Source organism: Aethalodelphis obliquidens, unplaced genomic scaffold (genome assembly GCF_003676395.1).
Source record: "Aethalodelphis obliquidens isolate GAN/ISIS:26980383/991018 unplaced genomic scaffold, ASM367639v1 scaffold42, whole genome shotgun sequence".
Taxonomy (NCBI): Eukaryota; Metazoa; Chordata; class Mammalia; order Artiodactyla; family Delphinidae; genus Aethalodelphis; species Aethalodelphis obliquidens.
The window spans coordinates 13,511,147-13,531,379 of NW_020837986.1; the positions used below are offsets into that span (position 1 = coordinate 13,511,147).

At 52.2% G+C, this 20,233-nt stretch overlaps 1 protein-coding gene across 7 annotated transcripts in view; it reads right to left on the minus strand.

The window, feature by feature from the left end:
• Window positions 1-11,542: 11,542 nt before the first annotated feature.
• Window positions 11,543-20,233, minus strand: part of HM13 (histocompatibility minor 13) — a 40,881-nt gene continuing 32,190 nt past the window's right edge. For 2 of the 7 annotated variants that reach the window (XM_027078649.1, XM_027078650.1), the window contains exons 10-14: window positions 18,997-19,099; window positions 14,703-14,788; window positions 12,861-13,007; window positions 12,074-12,236; window positions 11,543-11,952 (exon numbers count right to left, since the gene is read on the minus strand). In XM_027078649.1, coding sequence (XP_026934450.1) covers window positions 11,947-11,952; window positions 12,074-12,236; window positions 12,861-13,007; window positions 14,703-14,788; window positions 18,997-19,099 — 505 coding nt within the window. In that variant the 3' untranslated portion in view covers window positions 11,543-11,946. Of the gene's footprint in view, window positions 11,953-12,073; window positions 12,237-12,804; window positions 13,008-14,702; window positions 14,789-18,996; window positions 19,100-20,233 lie in introns of all 7 variants that reach the window. The other 5 variants (XR_003427175.1, XR_003427174.1, XM_027078652.1 and 2 more) reach the window with 3 other exon arrangements.

The window sequence follows — 20,233 nt, forward strand, 5'->3', positions numbered from 1 at the left end:
CACCCTGAATAGAGATGCTCAAGATGCTCTAAGCATCACCTCCAATTAAGGGATGATGAACACGGAGGTCCTGAATGACAAGTGACTTGGCGAAGGAGAGAGTGGCATGGACATATGTACACTACCAAACGTAAAATAGATAGCTAGTGAGAAGCAGCCACATAGCACAGGGAGATCAGCTCGGTGCTTTGTGACCACCTAGAGGGGAGGGATAGGGAGGGTGGGAGGGAGACGCAAGAGGGAGGGGATATGGGGATATCTGTATATGTATAACTGATTCACTTTGTTATAAAGAAGAAGCTAACACACCATTGTAGAGCAATTATACTCCAATAAAGATGTTAAGAAAAAAAGAACAACAGTTAAAATTCAAAGCCGAATCTCCAGACTCCAGATAGAATGTTCACTTATCACACCATTTTGCTTCCCTGCCCCACTCACCAAAATTCAAGGCAACTGATTTGTAATAAAGCTCTATATAAATCCTGGAAAAAAAAAAAGAAGGATTGGGTGTAGGGCTAGGGTTGAAGTCTGGGGTTCTCAAAGCCTGTGGGTTCCCGTATATCACGCCTCCTTTAGCTTCCTGTGTGCTAAGTGCTTTGCAAACCTCATTGCTTCGTTCAATCAACAAATATTTGTGGAGCACCTACTGCGCCCCTGGCTCTGGGCCCGCGCTGGGATATTATAGTGAACAGAACAGACAGAACTCACTACCCTGTGGAGTTTATATTTAGGGGAGGAGGGCACACAATGAGCAGGGTAAGTGCAATATTATCTCCTCTGGTGATAAATATTATGGAGGAAAATAAGTCAGGAGACGGGGAGATAGGGAGGACTGGGATTGGGGTGGGTTGCAGTCTTGGGTGGGGGTGATCAGTAAAGGCTTCTCTGAGAAGGTGATATCTCAGTAAAGAACTTATTCTCTCACTTCCTTCAGCTACTGGGGGCAAAACATTTCAGGCAGAAGTCACAATCAGTGTAAAGGTCCTGAGGCAGAAAGGTGCCTGGTATGTTCAAGAGGCTAATGTGGCTTTAGCTGAGTGAGCAAGGAGAAGGCTGCTAGGAAGTGAAGGTCAGGGAGATATGGAGGAAGGGGCGTAGCTGGGACTCAGAGGCCACAGTGAGGACTTTGGTGAGGTAGGAGCCCTGGGATGGCTTTGAGCAGAGGAGGATGGTGGCCCGACTCACTGAGCGGAATCTCAACAACTCTGAGCCCACTGCTGCAGGGTTGCTATCCCCGCTGTACTGGAGGGTTGTCCCTGCTCATCTCCGGCCTTGCGTTTCTCTGTTTGTGTGACAGCAGTCGGTTTAGATCAGAGTTTCTTAACTTTGAGGCTCCTGGTTGGGTTTCGATGTTGGGTGAATTTGATGCATTTTTTGGGGGGGGAAAGCTCCACAGCTTCTAACACATTGCCAAAGGGGTCTGCGAGGAATCTATAAAGTGTTCATAGCAGTCTTGTTCATAAGAGCAACCAATTGGAAACGATCTAAATAGCCATCAAAAGGAGAATAGATAAATACACTATGAAATACCGTGTGGCTCTGGGAAATCATGAGACAGCACTTTCACTTTCAGGAATTTATACTAAGGATATACTCAAATGTGTGAAATGATGTATGTCCAGGAAGAGCAGCCAACTGGAAAAAACCCATATGTCCATCACTAGGGGATTGGTTGAATAAAGGCTGTTCTCTCCATGTAGTGGAATATATACATGCAGCTGTGAAAAAATGAGGAAGCTGCCTTTATCCTGAAATACTAAGGTCTCCAAGTACTTTGTTAAGTAGAAAAACAAAACAAAACCGTTTGCAGAGTTGCAGGGTAATATGCATAGACTGCCACCCCTTGTGTTTAAAAAGAATAGAAAAGAAAATATATGCATTTACTTGTAACTCACTAGGAAACTGATCACCGTGTGGCTGCCTCTGGGGGTGAAAAGGGAGATGTCTGTACTTTTAAAATTATATACCATGAGAGTGTATTACTGATTCAAAAACGAAATAAAATTACAATGTAAAAGGGAGAGGTTTGGACCCAGAAAAGATTAAGGGAGAATGCTTGCTTTGTTTCTGGGGTTTCCCCCAGTCTGAGATTGTGTGGTAAGGAGACATCTGTGAACCAGTCTGAGGAACTCACCTGGACCCGTGACTGGACCTGAGAATCACTCAGTCACAGCCACCTGGAGGTGGGACCCGGGGCTTGGAGGTGGGAAACACCCTGTCAGTGGGCTGAGGGCTCCGAGGTAGGAGCATTTCTAGAATTTACTTTTTTTTCTTTAACATCTTTATTGAGATATAATTCACATATCATATTATACAATTCATCCATTTAAAGTGTACAACTCAATGGTTTTTAGTATATCATAGAGTTGTGCAACCATCACCACAATTAATTTTATAACATCTTCATTAACCCCAAAAGAAATCTATTAGCAATCACTTTCCATTTACCCCTACCTCTCAGACCCTGGTAGCCACTAATCCACTTTCTGTCTCTATAGGTTTGCCTATCCTGGCTCCTTCCTATAAATGGAATCATACAATATTTGGTCTTTTGGGACTGGTCTCCTTCATGTAGCATAATGTCTTCAGGGTTTCTCTAGAATGTACTTTAAAAAGATTTTTTAAAAAAAATTTTTTTACTTTTTATTATTATTTTTTTAAAAATATTTGTTTTATTTATTTATTTTTGGCTGCGCTGGGTCTTTGTTGCCATGCGCAGGCTTTCTCTAGTTGCGGCAAGTGGGGTCTACTCTTCGTTGCGGTGCATGGGCTTCTCATTGCCGTGGCTTCTCTTGTTGTGGAGCACAGGCTCTAGGCATGCGGGCTTCAGTAGTTATAGCACACGGGCTCAGTAGTTGTTGTGCACGGGCTTAGTTGCTCCGCGGCATGTGGGATCTTCCAGGACCAGGGCTCGAACCCGTGTCCCCTGCATTGGCAGGCAGATTCTTAACCATTATGCCACCAGGGAAGCCCTAGAATACACTTTTAAAATGCCCAGAGAGGGACTTCCCTGGCGGTCCAATGGTTAAGACTCCACACTTCCACTGCAGAGGGCACAGGCTTGATCCCTGGTCAGGGTCCCGCATGCCATATGACGCGGCCAAAAAATAAAATAAAATGCTCAGTTACTCCAGCAGGATGCATAGGGGTGGTCTCTGGCGTTGGGATGTGGGATCAGGTCGAGCACTCAGATTGAAGGTGGACCTTCCCCTTTCTGTGGCATGTACTTCTACATGACTTGTTGTTTCATAATAATGTATTCCTTATATTAAGGCTGATTAAAATGATAACACATATTCATTATAGAGAGTTTGGACATATAGATCAGCTCTAAACAAGATAAAAATCATCCTGTCCCCACACCTATAAACGCACAGAGATAACTTCTGAATATTTAAGGATTTGGGTAGGGTGCAGGAGAGGCAATTTCTGCACTGGGGAGCAGCAGTGTGTGTGTGTTGTGGAGGTGGTGTGGTCCAGGGATTTCCAAGATTCCACTTAAAGAGGTCGTGACTTTGATTTTCGGTTACTTGCTGTGAATGCCCTCCCCCTCCCCACCTTCGTCTCTGTTTACTTATTGCAAGGTGGAACTATGCATTTATTTGGGGAATCATTTATTCATAAGCATTTTGCAGTAGATGCTCAATAGAAGGTAAGAGATAATGAAACAGACTCTATGACCCAGAAATAAATGTGTGTTTCATTTTTCAGTTATGTCACTCATGCAATCCTCAGTTATTAATCACCTACTGTGTGCCAGGCTCTGGCTAAGTCCTGGGGAGACAGAGATGAGTAAAGCCACCCTTCTTGGCTTCCCTAGGGACTTTCATGTGGCCTTTTCCAGGATCACTATCTAATTCAATAATTGTGATGATAATGATGATGGTAATGATCTAAAGTAGTGGTTAGGATTTCAGGCTGTGGGGTGAGGCAAACTGGATTCATGGCTCTGTGGCTTTGAGAACTGTGGTGCTCCGGGCACGAAGTCCATCTTCCCTGGGCCTCAGTGCCCTGTTCTACAAATGGATCCTAGCTGCGCCAACCGCAGGATTGTGATGGAGATGCACTGTGACAATGATGCAACGTGCTGCATCTGGCCTGGTCCCATGTAAACTGGTGGTGATCGCTGAGAGCTTAGCATTGACTCCACTCCCCCTTTGTCTGCAGTTCACTTAGCACCACTCCCAATGGAATCCTTCCAGCCACCAATGACTCAGGTACCACCACCTGCATTTTGCGGATGAGGAAACTGAAGGTGCAGTCAGCTAAGGAGGGAGTGAGGACACGGGCTTTCTCACTGTCTCACTCCCAGGTAGAAGGGGCCAGTGGGCTGCGGGTTGAGAGGAAGGGGTTCTTCTCCTTGACCCTCTCTCTCCCTTCCCTGGGAAAATCCAACAGGTGGTGGGGCCTCCGCTCTGGGGGGCCATTGTGTGGGGGGCCTGGGAGGGTCGGAGGGCCCAGTGTGTGTCTGGGAGAAGATGGATGCCTTCATTACCATGTGAATCCTGGGAAACTGCCTCCCAGGCTGGGTGGTGGGTGGGCGTGGGCCACGGGGCTGGGGGGCTGGGTGTTCTCAGGCCTGGACCACACAGCGGCTGGGAAGGGGGTCTGCGTGGAATCCTGAGGGACCCATTAAAAAAAGATAATGGGGTTTCCCCTCTTGTTTAATTTCTTATTTTAGGACATCTCCATCCTGTGGGGCTTAAAAGAGACACAGATTGAAAACAAAAAGTTTTTTTGTTTTTTTTTTCCCCCCTCTCAGTTGCAACTTTCCCATTGATGTGCTGCATATCTGGGCCTGAACAGTTAGAGTAGGAGACTTTCACAGCATAAAGCACAAATCAGCGTCTCTGTGGGGGCATTTCCCAGCGCTGTTCCCTGAATGGCTTTTTCATTCATGGAAAGTATGTCCTAGGTAAATCCAGGGTGATTAGCAAAGGGTTGCTGAGCAAATTGGGAGAAGCAGGTTTTAGGCTTAAAAAACAAGGTGTCATCAATTTGACTGGAGCAGTAAGGACTGGCCAGCATTTGGACAGAAGGCCGGCGGTAGAGAGAGAATAAGGTAATCAGAATCAAAACAGCACCCGGTGACTGGGTGTCCTCATCTGTAAAATGGGGCTGAGGCTTTGGAAGGACCCAGGCAGAGGGGAGCACAGACCATAGCACGAGACCTGGAACACAGACCTACTCACACACGAGGGCAGAAAGTAGGTGGATCAGCGCACGTTCACCAGCTCGAACCAGCAGAGCCTTTCCGCAAACCCCTTCCCACAGTCACACGGGATTGTCCTCTCTTGCTCTCTCACACACACACCAATGCAGGCCCTGGCTCACAAGCGTTCTCACAAACACACACTCTTAAACACGTCAAGATAGATCCAGACGCATAAGCATGAGTTCACAACCACCACCAGGTAGAAACACATCTGCAGCTCTGCCCCACGTAAGTTTTCCGCATCCTCACGCTTACCCACACACTTGTACAAACCCCAAACTCACACAGATTCCACAAGAACACACACTCTTTCACCCTCACACACAGGTATAGTCGCACAGAGAACCTCTCAAGCAGAAAGGGGCCTGGCCCCTCCCCCCAGCTCCACACCATGGCAGCTGGCTTTCTGGCCTTGGCCCCTGGGTTTTCTCTACTCTCCCCCCAACCCCATCCCCCACGCCCCACGCCCCATCACACCTTTGACGCATGTGTCTTGTGTGCCTCCACCTCCCCTCCCCACTCCAGGGCCCCAGCTGGACCCTAGGGTAGCCTGAGAGGGGGTGGGCACGCAGCTCTTAGCAGCAAGGGGGGTGCCTACTTGCGGGGCATGGGCACATGGAGAGGCCCAGAATGCAGTGCCGAGGGGCTGGGCCTTCTCTTGGTCCCCTCTGCCGCCGCCCACCCTCCCCAATAGCTTGTCTCAGGAGGGCAAGGGTCTGGGCCCCTCCACAGGAGGGCAGGGTGCAGTGGGGAGAAGGGCCCATCACTGACCCCAGCGGGCCTCATCCGCCTCTCAGGCGTCCGCCTTCACATGCAGATGGCTTATTTGTCTCACCTGGTCTGCCTTAAAATGACAAAGAGGTTGGATGCTGTCTGGGTATTACAGAAGATGATACCTGACCAAAATGAGAAGGGGAAGATTGTCAACTACGGAAACAAAATAGATGTCAAAATAGTTTGCACTATAGATATTATTTGTGCTAAAAAATACATAATAGAAAATAACCCTGAAATCTATGTTTAGCTGTTAACAGCAGTAATCTCTGGGTGGCAGGAATATGCTGTTTTATTTTCCCATTTTTTTAAACACATATTCTAATTTTCTACAAGGCATGGATGCAACTTCTAGATAATAAAAGGTTTTTGTAAATGAATTTTGAATGACATGAAAAATGACAAGGGGGTGGTGGCCTCATGTGAACTCAGAGCTGGGGAAGCTCGTGGTTGCTGTGTGGGCAGCTCCCTTCTCTGTGCCTTTATTTCCTCATCTGTATGATGGAGACTCACCACATGGAGAATGTAAACACTTGGGATGGTGCTTGGCACACACTAAATGCTCAATAATGGCGCTGCTGTTCTTCTTCAGCCATGGCTGAAGGGCCCAGCCACTCCGCGGCATGTGGGATCCTCCCGGACCGGGGCACGAACCGTGTCCCCTGCATCGGCAGGCGGACTCTCAACCACTGCGCCACCAGGGAAGCCCCATCCATGAAGGTTTCTGTTCACACTGCCCAGTACATGTTGGACACCTCCTGGGTGCCTGCAAGGACGGGTGTGCACGAGGCCCCTAGGCTGGAGCACATGCAGGTTCACACACATATAGGTCTGCCGTGCACTTATGTGTGCCTTGGGCACACCCAAAGCTTGCACGTTGCACGAAGAGCACTGCACTTCCATGGGGGCATCAGGCATATGCACAAGTGCCTGCAAACAAGATCACAGGCCCTTCCCTCCGAGCACACGCTGGGGTGGAGGAAATGCTGTTTCAATCAGTTATCTACACCAGCATGCTCTCATCCCTTAGTTCCCTTCAGCTCAAAGCTGCTGGGAATTTAGGCTTCTTTCCTGGCACCAGACTAGACTCAGGGCCCCTTCAGGGGTCTTAGGACATTTTTAAGGGTGGGAGTGGTATGGGTTGAACAACCTCCAAGGAAGAGGAAATTGGTAAGTAGAGTTGGGACACGTGGGTTCATGGCCCTGCCATGCTGCTGAGGGATATCTGGATGACCGTGGGTCCACTCTCTGGCCTGCTTTGATTTCTCAATCTCTCCTCTTCATCTGCCCCCGGGGCCCTTGCCCTTTTATCACTCAGTGCAGCACTCTCACTGACCTGGGGCCCCATCCTTGGCTTCCAGGCCTTCCCAATTTTAACGCTTAGAAAGGACTATGTCACTCCCCGGCTCAGAATCCTTCCTTTGCTTCCAACGCCTCCAGAATGAAGCCAAAACTCCACGGCCTGGCCTTGTGAGATCTGCTCGCCTTTCCTTACCTCTCACTCTTTTCCACTTTGCTGGCCTCTTCCCTCTACTCAGACAGGGATCCTCTCTTGGAAACAGTAATGAAGGCTAAATGAGCTTCCTTTCCTCACTCCTCTTTGTTTTTAATTTCGAGTCCGACAGATTTGTGTTCAAATCTCATCTTTGCCATTTCCCAGCTCCTTGTGACTCAGAAAGGTTTTGGACCCTTTCTGAGTTTAAGGGGCTTCCTTTGACAGTTGGAGATAATAGCTGATACTTCTTTTTGCCAGGGATGGATTTATTTTTATTTTCAATTGTATTTGTCTTTGAAAAATTCAAAAATTAAAGAATATAAAGTATATAAAAGATTACATGTACAGTAAAAATTTCCTTCCAAGCCACCTTCATATTTTTCTTGTCGTCAAATTTACCCAAATTAGTATCTCTTTTTACACATCCTGTAGACTCTTCCATACATATAATCTATTGGGGACCTGCTGTATGTGCTTTCCATGGATTATTTCCATGGATTATTTCAATTAAATCCTCACAGCCACCCGTGGGGCAGACGAGGAAACTGAGGCTCAGGTACCGGAAGCTGCTTGCCTGAACCCACACTGTGGGTAAGCAGCAGACCCAAGGCAATGTGAGTGTGTCCATTTATGAAGTGCTTTCTATGTGCCAGTCCCCTAGGATTGTCCTAGACCTGGGACATTCAACAAGTCATTCAACAAATACTGAGTGCCACTCTTTAGGTCACTGGGCCAGATGCCAGGTTACAACGGTGGGGAGGAAAGCAAAGGCTCAGCCCTCCCAGAGTTTTATCTCAGTGGAGATGGCCCATCGCTGTTGCCCCATTTTCTGGGTAAGAAAACCAAGGAACAGAAGGGAAAGAAACTGACCTGAGGTCACACAGTGATAAGAAAAGAGCTGGGATAAGCAGACGCATTTTACTGGTGGGGAAACTGGGGGATAGAAAAGAGAAGTGACTTGCCCAAGGAAACCCTGATAAGCAGGCGGCTGAGCCGGCATTCCACGGCTTACAGGGTCTTGGCCGCGCCTGCGCCTGACCCCTCCCCTCAGGGGCCGGGGCCACTTCGGCCCCGCCTTGCCACTCGCGTCCGCCTTCCTGGCAGCCCTGGTGGCTGTTTCCTGCCTGCGTAGCTGGGCGGGCGGCCGGCCCATCTGGCGGCCCTCGCCGGGCGGCGCGGGGAGGCGGCCCAGACTCGCTGGAGCCAAGCGCCGGCCCGGGCCCCCCTGTCCGCCTGGAGAGACCAGGTGTGGCCGCGGCGGGGGTGGAGGTGGTGCCTTCCTTCCCGCTCGGCCCTTCCTGACGCACCCGGGCAGGATGCTGCCTCCTCCCCAACCTCCGCCTCCCACGACCCGGCCTGGAACGTGGAGGGAATCCTAGCAGTGGGAGAGCCGGGTGGGCAGGGAGCAGCAGGCCCCGCCTCTGGTCTCCACTGCTATGAGACCCCGGGCAAGTCTTGCCCTTTTTTTGGCGTGGGGCCGGTGGCACCTCTCCTGCCTGCGGTCTTGACATTATCATTGACTTGACATTATCCATTTGTTCAGCCGTTTCAAGTCTGTTTCCCTGATCACAAGGTCAGCTGGGGAACCCGCGCTTGCCCTGTGTTCCCTGCTGTGTCTAGCAGCTTGACCGATGCCCAGCTCATAGATGGTGCTGAAGCCCCAAAAGGGCATCTCAGGGCTTTACTCCCAGATTTGGAGCCACCCAGGAGGGTCTTACCCATTTCACAGCTGAGGAAACAGGACAAGAGTGGGTAGGTCTGCCCGTCACATTGTGGTAGGCAGCCCTGCTGTCAGACGCTGACCCTCTCCTCCAACACCACCACAAGACCAGAACCCGGAATTTAGCATCCTGACTTGCAACACCACCACCTGTGGTGAATATCATGATTCTGGAAGCCAGGCACCCTGGGTTCAAATCCTCCCCTTGGGCACTTAAATGTCTCTCTGCTTCAATTTCCTTTACCTGTAAAAATGATAGTACCTACCTCACAGGGCTGTTATATCGATTACATAAATATTTCTAAAATACATAGCATAATGCTAGACACGTGAAATACAAATGAAATAATGTACTGGAGCTCTCAGCAGGGCTGGACTTCTCCCTTCCCCTACATTAGACCCCTCCCACCTACCATAGTCAAGGGAGACTGAGGCCACAGAGAGGGACACCTAACAAATCAGGGGCAGAATATGGGGGCTTTGGAGCAGTTTCCTAAGAATCCACTCCCACTCCAGGGTGAGGCTGGCACTAGGCCCACCCAGGGCCGTGCCCACCCCCCCCTCCGGCGTGCGGACCCAATCCACGCCCGGCCTGGTGCCATTTTTCCATGGGACTCTGGCTGTGGCGGTTCACATCTGGAGTCTAGACTCGGAGGCTCTGCGGGCCGGGCCTACCGCCCGGGCTGGGCCACCGCTGCCCGCTGTTTGCTCAGCTGAAGCTGGTTAATTGGAATTAGAGTGGCCTCTGCGGTGCCGGCTGGCCGGCGGGCCCTGGCCGGCCACTGCCGAGGTCTGTGGAACATCTGGCCGGGCCAGGACGGCCATTAGGTGGCAGGCGCCCGGCGCCACGGCCACCTCAGCCTCCGCCGGGGGCCGGCGGTGACTCAATGAGGCCTTTGTGGGCTCCGGGCTGCAGAACCAACCGTGCTGTGTGCCTGGGCTGCCTGCCCCATCTTCCGCCCTCAGAGTGGCCTTGTTCCAGGACCACACGGCCTCCCCTCTGGAGGCGGCTGGAGTCGGCAGAGATACGAGAAGTCCCTGAAAGGAACCCCCTGGACTGGGAGAGGCTTTTGAGATTTCCTACCCCTCCTTTCCAGAAGGCCCAGAGAAGCTGGTAGGGATCAGGCCCAGGGGTCTGCAGAGGAGTTGCAAAGTCCTTAGGAACTCTGGAATTTGATTCAGATGGCTCAAGGTCAAATCCATATCTATTAGGTAATCTGCCTCAACTCTCTCACTTGTGCAATGGGGCTGATACTAGCACCCACAGCCTGAGAGTGAGAATTAAGGGAAATCCTGTATTGAGGTGCTCGGTACATGTAACAGCTCCCCTTCTCTGCTCCTACCTGTGCTTTAGCTCCAAACTGTCTGGCAGCCCCTGTCATCTTCAGCCTTTAAACCTGAAGCTCAGGTAAGAGAGATCTCTGGGTGGGGTGCTGAAGGTCTGAGTCTTGGGCCAGCGGCCACCCTCCCCCACATCAGTTTCTCCACCCAGTGACCCCACCCTAAGCAGGCAGATGAGGGCTGTGCCCACCCCTGGCTTGGTCCACTGGGGTTTCCCCTACAGGCCAGGGCTGCTGTCTTCAGCAAACCTTGGAGAAACCCTAGCTATGGGATCTCCAGCTATCGGGCCTGGATGGCCTCTCGGAAGCACTGGGCCCAGTCCCTCCACCCCCACCCCACAGCCTCTCCAGGGGCCCTGGGGGCGGCTCCTAGAATCAGGATCTTTCTGGCCTTATAGTAGTCGTTTTGGGAAGAATCTCAGGAATGGGCAGAATGGGAGCGGTGGGGCCTTCATCTCTAGGGCAACCTAGTGTCCAAGTGCTCTCCAGCTGAAGCCATGGGGACATCAGGATCACAGAGGATGACTTCTGCCATCCTGGGAATAAAATCCAAACTCTTTCCTGGGGCTCACACGGCCCTGCCCATTTCCCTGGCTTTGCAGATAATGATCCCCTTGCTGAGTCAGGTCAGCCTTTTGGTACCACGGCCTCCTCCCTGCAAACCTTTCCGCCAGTAGGTAATGCATCCAGCACCTGTCCAACACCCTCACTGCCCCCAAGTATTGGGAGCAGCGTGGCAGGAAAACTGGATGGCAGGGGAGAGGGCTCAAGGGCCCCCTCTTCTGGCCAGAGGGTATCCTGGGGGCGCTGAGCTGGCATACTGGCCAGGCGCTGGGTGGGCATACAGGAAGGAGGGGCCCAGAGGTCAGGGCCTCAACACAGGTTGCGACGGTCCACAGTCCCCTTCCTTACAGAAAAGTCCCTGGGTGGGAAGGTGAGACCTAGTAAACCCATTGTAAGATACTGGGTAAGAACCTTCCAGAAGCACAGTGGACTGCCCGGGCAATGGGATGAGTTTTTAATGTGAGGCAAAGTCAGTCCACAATACAAAAGTCTAAAAATCAGACCCACTTTTCCCACCTGGCACCTGGGGGGGTGGGGGCAGTTGGGGGCTTCCTTTGCGGGCAGGGATGGGGAGAGGCAGAGCGAGGCCAGAGATGGGGGAGAGGGAACCAGGCCCCGGAGGCCCTGTTGGAGGGAGCCTGCTGCCCCTGCCCCTCTCCTGGAGCTGCCGTTCCCCTTCAGCAGGACTGCGGCCGTGCGGGCCCGTGTGTCTGGCCCTCAGAGGGTCAGGCACCAGCCGCATCATTTCTCCTTCTTCTCCAGCCCCTTCGATGTCGAGGCCTCTGTTCCCTCTTTGGATTCTGTCACTGCTGCTGGATCCTTTGGATTTGACTCCTCATAACTGACCAAAAGAACAAAACAACGACGACGACACATTTAGAGGAGGGAAGAGCAGAATCTTTGTGCCCCACCTCCCACCATCGCGGGGAAACCCCTGGGCGCGCACATCCTCGGCCCAGCACCTTCCAGGACTTGGCCCGGCCCCGCTGTGCGCCCTCCTCAGACAGGCTGCCTGCTCCGCTTTCTCTGTGCCTGGTGGTGCCAAGAGGTGGCAAGGGCAGCGGCAAATGGGAGAGGTTGGACTTGGGCTTGTGAAGGCCAATTTTAAGCTTCTTGAACCTTCCACTGGAGAGAATGGGGGAAAAAAGGGGCAGCCAGGATGAGGCTACGGGAGATGCGCTGCCTCCCAGGGCACACGGCAGGAGTCAAACAGCTCAGCCCCAGGGGTGCGGGCAGGCAGGGGGCTGCTCTGCTGGCAAGGGGCAGGGTGCCACTCTCCCAGGCGGACACCCTGCTTAACTCTTACTATGGGCTCCACTTACTGAGCAAGTGAGCTCATGCCAAGGACAACACTCACATTTCCTTACCAGATCAACCACACAAGGCAGGCACGTGCCCACTTACAGATGAACACAGAGGTTTCTGAGAGAGGAAAGTGACTTGCCCAAGGCTATATGTATACGGTATACGGAGAGTGGTAACAGTGTCTACTGCTGTATGACAAGGGCTGCGGACACCCACTCTCACATGAGTCCCACCGTACTGGTGAGGACACCAGGGTTCCGAGGCCCTGCTCCCCCACCCTGCGGCTGGGCACCGTGACTGCCTGGTGGTGGTGGAGGAGCTGCCTCTTGCCGCCTGTCCCTGGCAAACCTCCCTGCCCTGTACACTGGAGCTGGGGTGTCTGCCCTACCTTGGGCCCCAGGGCAGTGGGGGGAAGTGGGCAGGTGGGCACCCGCTGGGCATTACATGGCGCTGGGATTCTGCGGGCGCCGGCGGCGAGGGCCAGCTAGCTTCTGCTGCATGGAGTCCGCCAGGCTGGCTGGGGAGCCCGAGACTGTGGGGAAGTGGGTGAGCCTCGGGGTATGAGGCAGGATTTCCGCTGAGGACTCGTAGCTGTGTGAGAGACAGACAGACAGAAAAAAGAGATGGAGAGGAAGAGACTAAGGGAGGACAGAGGCTTCTCTTCCAAGGAGCAGGGAGCAGAACTGGGTCTTATTTTATCTATCTCTGCACTTTCAGGCTCTGCGGAAAGAAGCCAGTGTTACTTGGAGAACAAAGAGAAAAAGATGCACCTACATAGGGGGACACTCTGCAGAAGAACTAGGATGCCCTAGATGTATACGTGCTGCTGCGGAAACATCTCTCAGACACACCCTTGTGTGAAAAATCAAGATGTAGAATGCTCCGAGAATGCCACCATCTACACAAGAATGTGTACACACATGTGTGCTTTTAGGTGCAGAGATGTCTCTGAATGTCCAGGGACAGAGCTGGCCTCTGGGGGTGGCTGAGGTCTGAGGGGTTGTCCCTCTCATGCTATGGAATTTTTTTTTTCATGCTGTGGAATTTTGACCGATGTGCATGTGTTACCTATTTAAAAAGAAGTAAATGAATTTTTTAAAAAAAGGGAGAGTGCCAATAAAAAGAAAAGTAAAACCAAAGATAAGGTGGACAATTAGGGAGAGAGATGGGCAGAAAGAGAAGAGAGAGACCATTTGCTTTATCACCTCAATCTAAGAACCTCCTGGGGAGTGGGGGACAGAAAGGTGGGGCGCCCATGTGGGCGAACATTTAGAGAAACAAAGCACCAAGTGGTTAAAGGCAGGCACCCTCTGTCCTGGCTGGGGAGGTGGCCCCAAGTGGGGGCTGGGAGCCGAGGGTGAGGGTAGCGACTGAGCTCAGGGCTCAGGTCCACCCCTGCCCCCAGAGCTCCCCCAGATCTGCCCCCAAGTTCACCCCCAGCCTTGCCTCAGAGGCCGCAGGGCTCTGCCAGGCCGGGAGCCCCGAGCAGGCAGGTTGGGAGCCTGGGGCTCCTAGGAAGGGCAGAGGCAGGTACGGGGCAGGGGTGAGTCACAGGTCCCCCTGCAGGCAGCCAGGTGCGCAGAAGGCTGGCCAGGCAGGTGGAGCTGGTGGGAGACCCGAGTGGGCAGCTTCAGTTGCAGCCGGCAGCTATTTCTGGGTCCCTGGCGGGCGGGGTCAGTGCTGCTGGGGAGCAGACACCTGTCGGAGTCATGCAGGCCTCGGGGTCAGGGTGGGGCTGATCATCGGTGTGGCAGGTGTGCGGATGGCCATGGGGAAGGGGTATATGTGCGACTGAGACAGAGAGAAAGCAGCTAGCTGTGGGTTACAGCCACAGAGGCGACTGGATGGGGATTGACACTTGACTTCTAACAGGGCATTTCCATCACACTAGGGTCCCCTCTATTACTCACATGTAGAAACTGAGGCCGGAGGAGGGGAAGAACACGCCTGAAGTCACATGGCAGCGGAGTCAGGAATGGGAACGCAGGGTTCCCCACAGTGGGGCCGTCTGGGGGGGAATCTACACCAGCCAGTTCCTTCTCAGGACTCAGCTGGCATCTGGGTGTGGGGGCTGCCTCGAGAGCCCCAAGGCCTTGCCCTCCCCTGGCTCCTGGCCCCCAGGAGGGTTCTGCTGGTGCCCACGGGTCTGGCACCCATGTGCTGGTGGAAAGGGCGAGGGGTGAGGCCGGTGGTGGGAACAGTGCTCCTCTGGAGACATGTACCAACAGCCCTGGCAGGCTCCACTAGCTGCCTGCAGGTGCACCTGTGCCCCCTGCCGCCTCTCACCTGAACATCTCTGTCACTTCTCCCTTGGCCAGTGCCACCAGGACAGGAAAGCCGATGCAGGCGGGGACCAGGTACAGGAGCGCAGGCTGAGAGAGAACACAGGCTGGTGAGGCAGTGATGGGCAGGGCACACGCTCAGGGCTGTGCCCATCACCCCAACCCTCTCCCGGTGTGACTGAGGGACACTGACCGCCCAGGTTCACAGAGCAAGTCAGTGGCTGGGCCCAAACCCAGGGCTCCTGACTCCAGACCAGGGCTGTTCTTCTCTGGGAGGGAACACAAGAAACCCAAAGAAACTCAAGTATGCAGGGCTTTAAGGGTGCCCATAAGTCTGGATGGCAGCATCCCAACTGCCCAGGACATCAGGTTCAAACTTGCAACCTCCTGAGTTGGTCCTATTCCCAGAGACCCTGCTTGCCTAGGTCTGGGGCTGGAAGTCTGCACTTTTAACAACGCTCCAGGAGATGCTGTTAGAATGACAGTGATTACGACATAGCTGCTATGGATGGAGTACTTTCTGTGGCCTGGATTGAGGTCACTGGCTCCACCGGGATTCATGCCCAGGTGGTCTGGGCCTGGAGCCTGTGAGGAAACTCCTGGCGAAGCTGGGTCTGGAGGATGGGACAATGACACTAACAGGCCGCGCTCCCAGAGTACCTGCTGTGTGCACCGAGCTCAGCCTCTGGGGAGCGCTTCAGTCCAACTCCACACCCGCTGTGACCATCCTCCTTGTGTATGGAAGGAAGGCTGATGCTTCGGGAGGAGAGGGGGTAGCCCAGGCCTTGGAGGCCTAAATGGCAAACTGGAGGTTGAACTTGGGCACCCCCCAGACTCCAAAACCATTCTTCTCCTTGCAGCATCTGAAAGCTGGACCTCATGCTGATCAACCCTCCATGGCCCCCAATGCTCCCAGCAGCCTGAAGTCCCCATGAGATGTGACCCCTGCTTCCTTCTCCAACCTCACCTGCCCTGCCCTACTCTGGCCACACTGGCCTCATTTTGGTCCTCCTCGTCACCTGAAGCTACAGGACCTCTGCATGTACCATTTCTGGGATGTTCTCCCACCTGTGCCTAGGTTCCTCCTCCATCAGACCTCGGCTCAGCTGTTACTTCTGTGGGGCAGCCTTTGCTCGCATGGAGTCAGGCCCTCTTGCTGCACACTCTCAGCTCCCCCACTCCCCCTGCAATTCTTCACAACATTCTCTGGCAACTTGGACTGAAACATCCCTGTGCCATTATAGGCTGGAGTTTCTCTCCTGTTACGCTGTGAACTCCATGAGGGCAGGCTCCACAGCTGTCTTGCTCACTGCTGTATTCCTGGTACTCAGAAGAGGGCCTGGTAAATACTAAGACAATGGCTTCCTCACAGATGCTCACAAAATTAAGGGGGTGTCCTGGAGATAACTAGGGTGAGGGTGAAGGAGACATCGTTCCAAAGGCAAAGCCAACACCTGGCTAGAGAACACTGCTCCAGAGTCTCCTGAGGCTGACCATCAGACCATTTCCTGGCTCCTGCCATGGGTGAGCTGTGAACTACCCTACTTCATATATGTTATCCTTGAAACTAATAACACCCTAATCATTTGGATCTGAGTTTTACAGGTGATGCTATTAAGGTTCAGAAGGAAATGACTTGCCTGAGGTCACACAGGGTGTTAAGTGGCTGAGTTGGGATTTGAACTTGGGCAGCTGAGCTTCTTCTCCTGCATCAGGTCTTTGCTATGAGATAGGCTTTGGGCCAAGAATGATAGAAATCACAACGACAAAGGCGTGCACCAAGACTTGTGAGAGGCAGCCAAAGCAGTACTCAGGGGAAAATCTGTAACCCTAAGTATATTTACTAGAAAGACTGGAAAGAAACAATCTCAGTTTTCAAATCAGGAAGCCAGAAAAAGAATAAAATAAACACCCCCAAAGGAGGAAGAAAATAATAAAGGCAAAGCAAAAATTAATGAAATAAAAATAAAACAAATACAAACTGATTAAAATTTAATTTCTGAAAAATAGATCACTTTTATAGATGAAGAGACTGAAGATCAGAGGAGAAAAAAGGATCTGCCCTAAATCACACAGTTGGTCAGGATACAGACCCAGGTTCCTCTGTCTCTAAGTCCAGTATATTTTCTTCACCAAGGCCAGGCTGGGCCAAATAGAAGGCTTCCCAGGAGGAGGGTGAGTAGAAGTCTGGCCCCACCATGGCCTGCCTCATTTAAGAGCTGGCAGCAACTGAGGGGCTCTTTTTTTTTTTTTTTCTTTTCTTTTTTTGCGGTATGCGGGCCTCTCACTGTTGTGGCCTTTCCCGTTGCGGAGCACAGGCTCCGGACGCGCAGGCTCAGCGGCCATGGCTCACGGGCCCAGCCGCTCTGCGGCATGTGGGATCTTCCCAGACCGGGGCACGAACCCGTGTCCCCTGCATCGGCAGGCAGACTCTCAACCACTGCGCCACCAGGGAAGCCCTGGAGTGCATTTTTGATAGAAGCCAAATGGGAACACAGAGGCAGAAGTGACCCCTACCTAGGGAACTGCTCGCACTGGGACTGCCTATGTCTTGGAGAAGGAGAAGGAGCTCAAAGAACAGGTGTCCCTTGTGTCCCAATCCCCATCCCAAAAAAGATTTTCAGAGAGATGCCCGTGTGGGTGACTGAGAACAGCTGGGCTGCTGCTGGGGAGTAGCAGAGGCCTGAGACCAGGAGTCTAGGGCTCCAGCCAGGTCTCAGCTTGACTTGCTGCATCACCCAGGGAAGGCTCCTTTTCTCTCTCCCACAGAGAGGACCACCTCTCCCACCTCTGCCCTGAGCCTGTGTGAGAGCTCCCACTGGAGCCTTCTCTGAGTCTAGCCCAGGCAGAAGGCAAGCCTGCCACCTGGTGGCCCTCTGTGGAATAGCTCTGGGCTTGGACTCTCGCGGGACTGACAGCTGGAGAAGAGACCTCTAAGGAGGCCCAGGCACTCTCTGCGCCCTCTTTGCCAAGGGCATGTCCCTCTTAGCTTGCGGAGCTTCCAAGGCCATTTGGGGTAGAAGTGAATGAGAGGTGCTTCCCCACTGGTTCTTGGTTTCTCTATGGGCCAGGGGACCTTGGACCTTCGGTAAAACATAAGTATCAATTTCACAGACATTGTAGATATAAAAATATTGTAAGGACTAAATGAGTTAATGAGCGAGAGGGTTTAGCACAGTGCCTGGCACAGAGTAACTGGCCAGCAGCTCTTGTGATTAATTTAAATGTGGCTTCCCTGTGGCCGGTGCCCTGGAGAAGCGGGAAGGGAGCAGGAGGAGGGGAGGGTGGAGGGGGTACAGTAATGCTAACTGGGCCGGCGACTCTGAGCACTTTACTTATATTAACTCATTTCACCCTCAGATGACCCCAAGGTGGCTACTATTATTTATCCTCATTTTCCATTTTCACGAATCAGTGAGGAATCCTGAGTATAACTTCAGCAACTTGCCCAGAGTCCTGCAAAAGCAGATGGTGGAGCCTGGATTCACACCAGGGCTCCCTCGGCCTCCACTCCACACTGCCTCTCCCATGGCCGGGGGTTCAGAGCCTGGGCTTGGTCTTCACGTGACACAGGTTTGAATCCTGGCTCCACCACACACTTGCCACATAGCACCTAAACTCCAGTTCCCTCGTCTGTTCACAGGATCCTCCTGAAGTACTGAGCAGAGCCTGACACATGGGGAGTGCCCTTATTTCCAGTAGAGAGCAACCTTGTCTGCTGGCTTTCCCCTGCCCAGCTCCTCTTCTCCAGGCCACACTGACAGCTTTCAGCCCCAGCCCAGCCTGGTTCACTCTGTGGCAGCTCAGTACCCATCTAGGTGGGAGAAGCGGGCAGAGCCTGGCCTGCTTGGGGAGTGATGGAAGGGGGGCCCTGACATCCTGTCACTTACCTGGTGGGTGGACAATGGGCTGAGACCCCCAACACCCACCTGATCCTGTTCTTCTGTCCGCTCCCACTACCGAGGCTGAGAAGCCATGGCCACATTACAGCTGGGGCCCAGGGACACTGATCTGTCCCAGGAGATGTGGGCAAAAATCTGCTAAGAGGACTCGGAGAAAGGTGTCATCTTCCTGATGAAGGCGACAGGCATGCTGGCATCCTTCCTCCTCCTCCTTGCCACCAGTGTGCATGTGCTGCCTGAAGGAGGGCGTCACCTTGCAACGACCACAGGTGAAAAGGCCAAGAGAAGCACAGACACGCCTGCTCTACACCACTGGACTGCTCGCATGTGGGATAAGTATGTGCCCGTCACTTGCAGTGAAAGCACTCCCGATACACCGAGGACAGTCATGCTCACCTGGGCGTGTTTGAAGATGTGCATGATGAAGATGGTCAGGCCCAGGCCGAAGATGTAGGCTGCAAAGCTGGTGTAGAAGTAGGTGTGGGTGTTCTTCTTCAAGCTTCAGTGATGGTGTGGGGAGAGAGGAGGGTGAGATTGAGGCACTGCAGAGCAACAGTGAGGAGGGGGGGAGCTGGGGAAGACCCTGGAGGCTGTGTGGGGTGGCTGAGAGCTCTGGGCTGGGGGCTTGGAGGTGAGCATGCACTCTGATTCTGCCCCAGCTAAGTGTCTTTGGACCAGTCACTTTCCTTCTGTCAGCCTCAGTTTACTCATCTGCAAAATGGGAAAACCACGAGCCATCTCCCTAGTGGTTGCTGAATGTCAAGTGCTATAACCTAGAACAGTAGCTAGGAAGCTCAGGCCAGCAGAAAAATCACCTGGACAGCATGTTAAAAAAATAGAGCTGTATGGGAGTTCCCTGGTGGCCTAGCGGTTAGGATTCTGGGCTTTCAATGCTGTGGCCGGGTTCAATCCCTGGTCGGGGAACTGAGATTCCACAAGCCACGCAGCATGGCCAAAAAAACAAAACAAAAACAAAAACAAAACAAAAGAAACACCCAGAGTTCTAGGTCTAATTTCCAGGGAGTCGGATCTAATAGGTCTGGGGCTCTGCATTTTTTTTTTTTAATTTTGTAATAACTTTATTTATTTTTGGCTTTTTTTAAAAATTGAAGTATAGTTGATTTATAATATCATATATAATATATGATATGATACGATATATGTATCGTATTATATATATAATACGTATTATTATATGTATAATATACGATATAATAATATAATTACTTTCAGGTGGAAAGCACGGTGATTCAGATATATATATATATATATATATATATATATATTCTTCTTCAGGTTCTCTTCCCTTACAGGTTATTACAAAATATTAAGTATAGTTCCCTGTGCTATACAGTAGGTCCTTGTTGGTTTGGGGATCTGCATTTCGAATCTGACACAGGTGGATCATGCTCTGAGGAACACTGATACAGAAACTGTACAGCAAAGTTCTTTCAAGCGCAGTGGAGCTAATAGTTCAGTAACCCACTGTGAATACTGAATGGATGCTGATTACATGGATAGAATGCCAGTGGCTTTCTGGGCGATTCACCCAAGATCAGCTTCAGAAGAGCTGACCCGTGCAACCTGGCACTGCCATCACTTGATGCCCTTTCACAATGGCAGCTCAGGACCT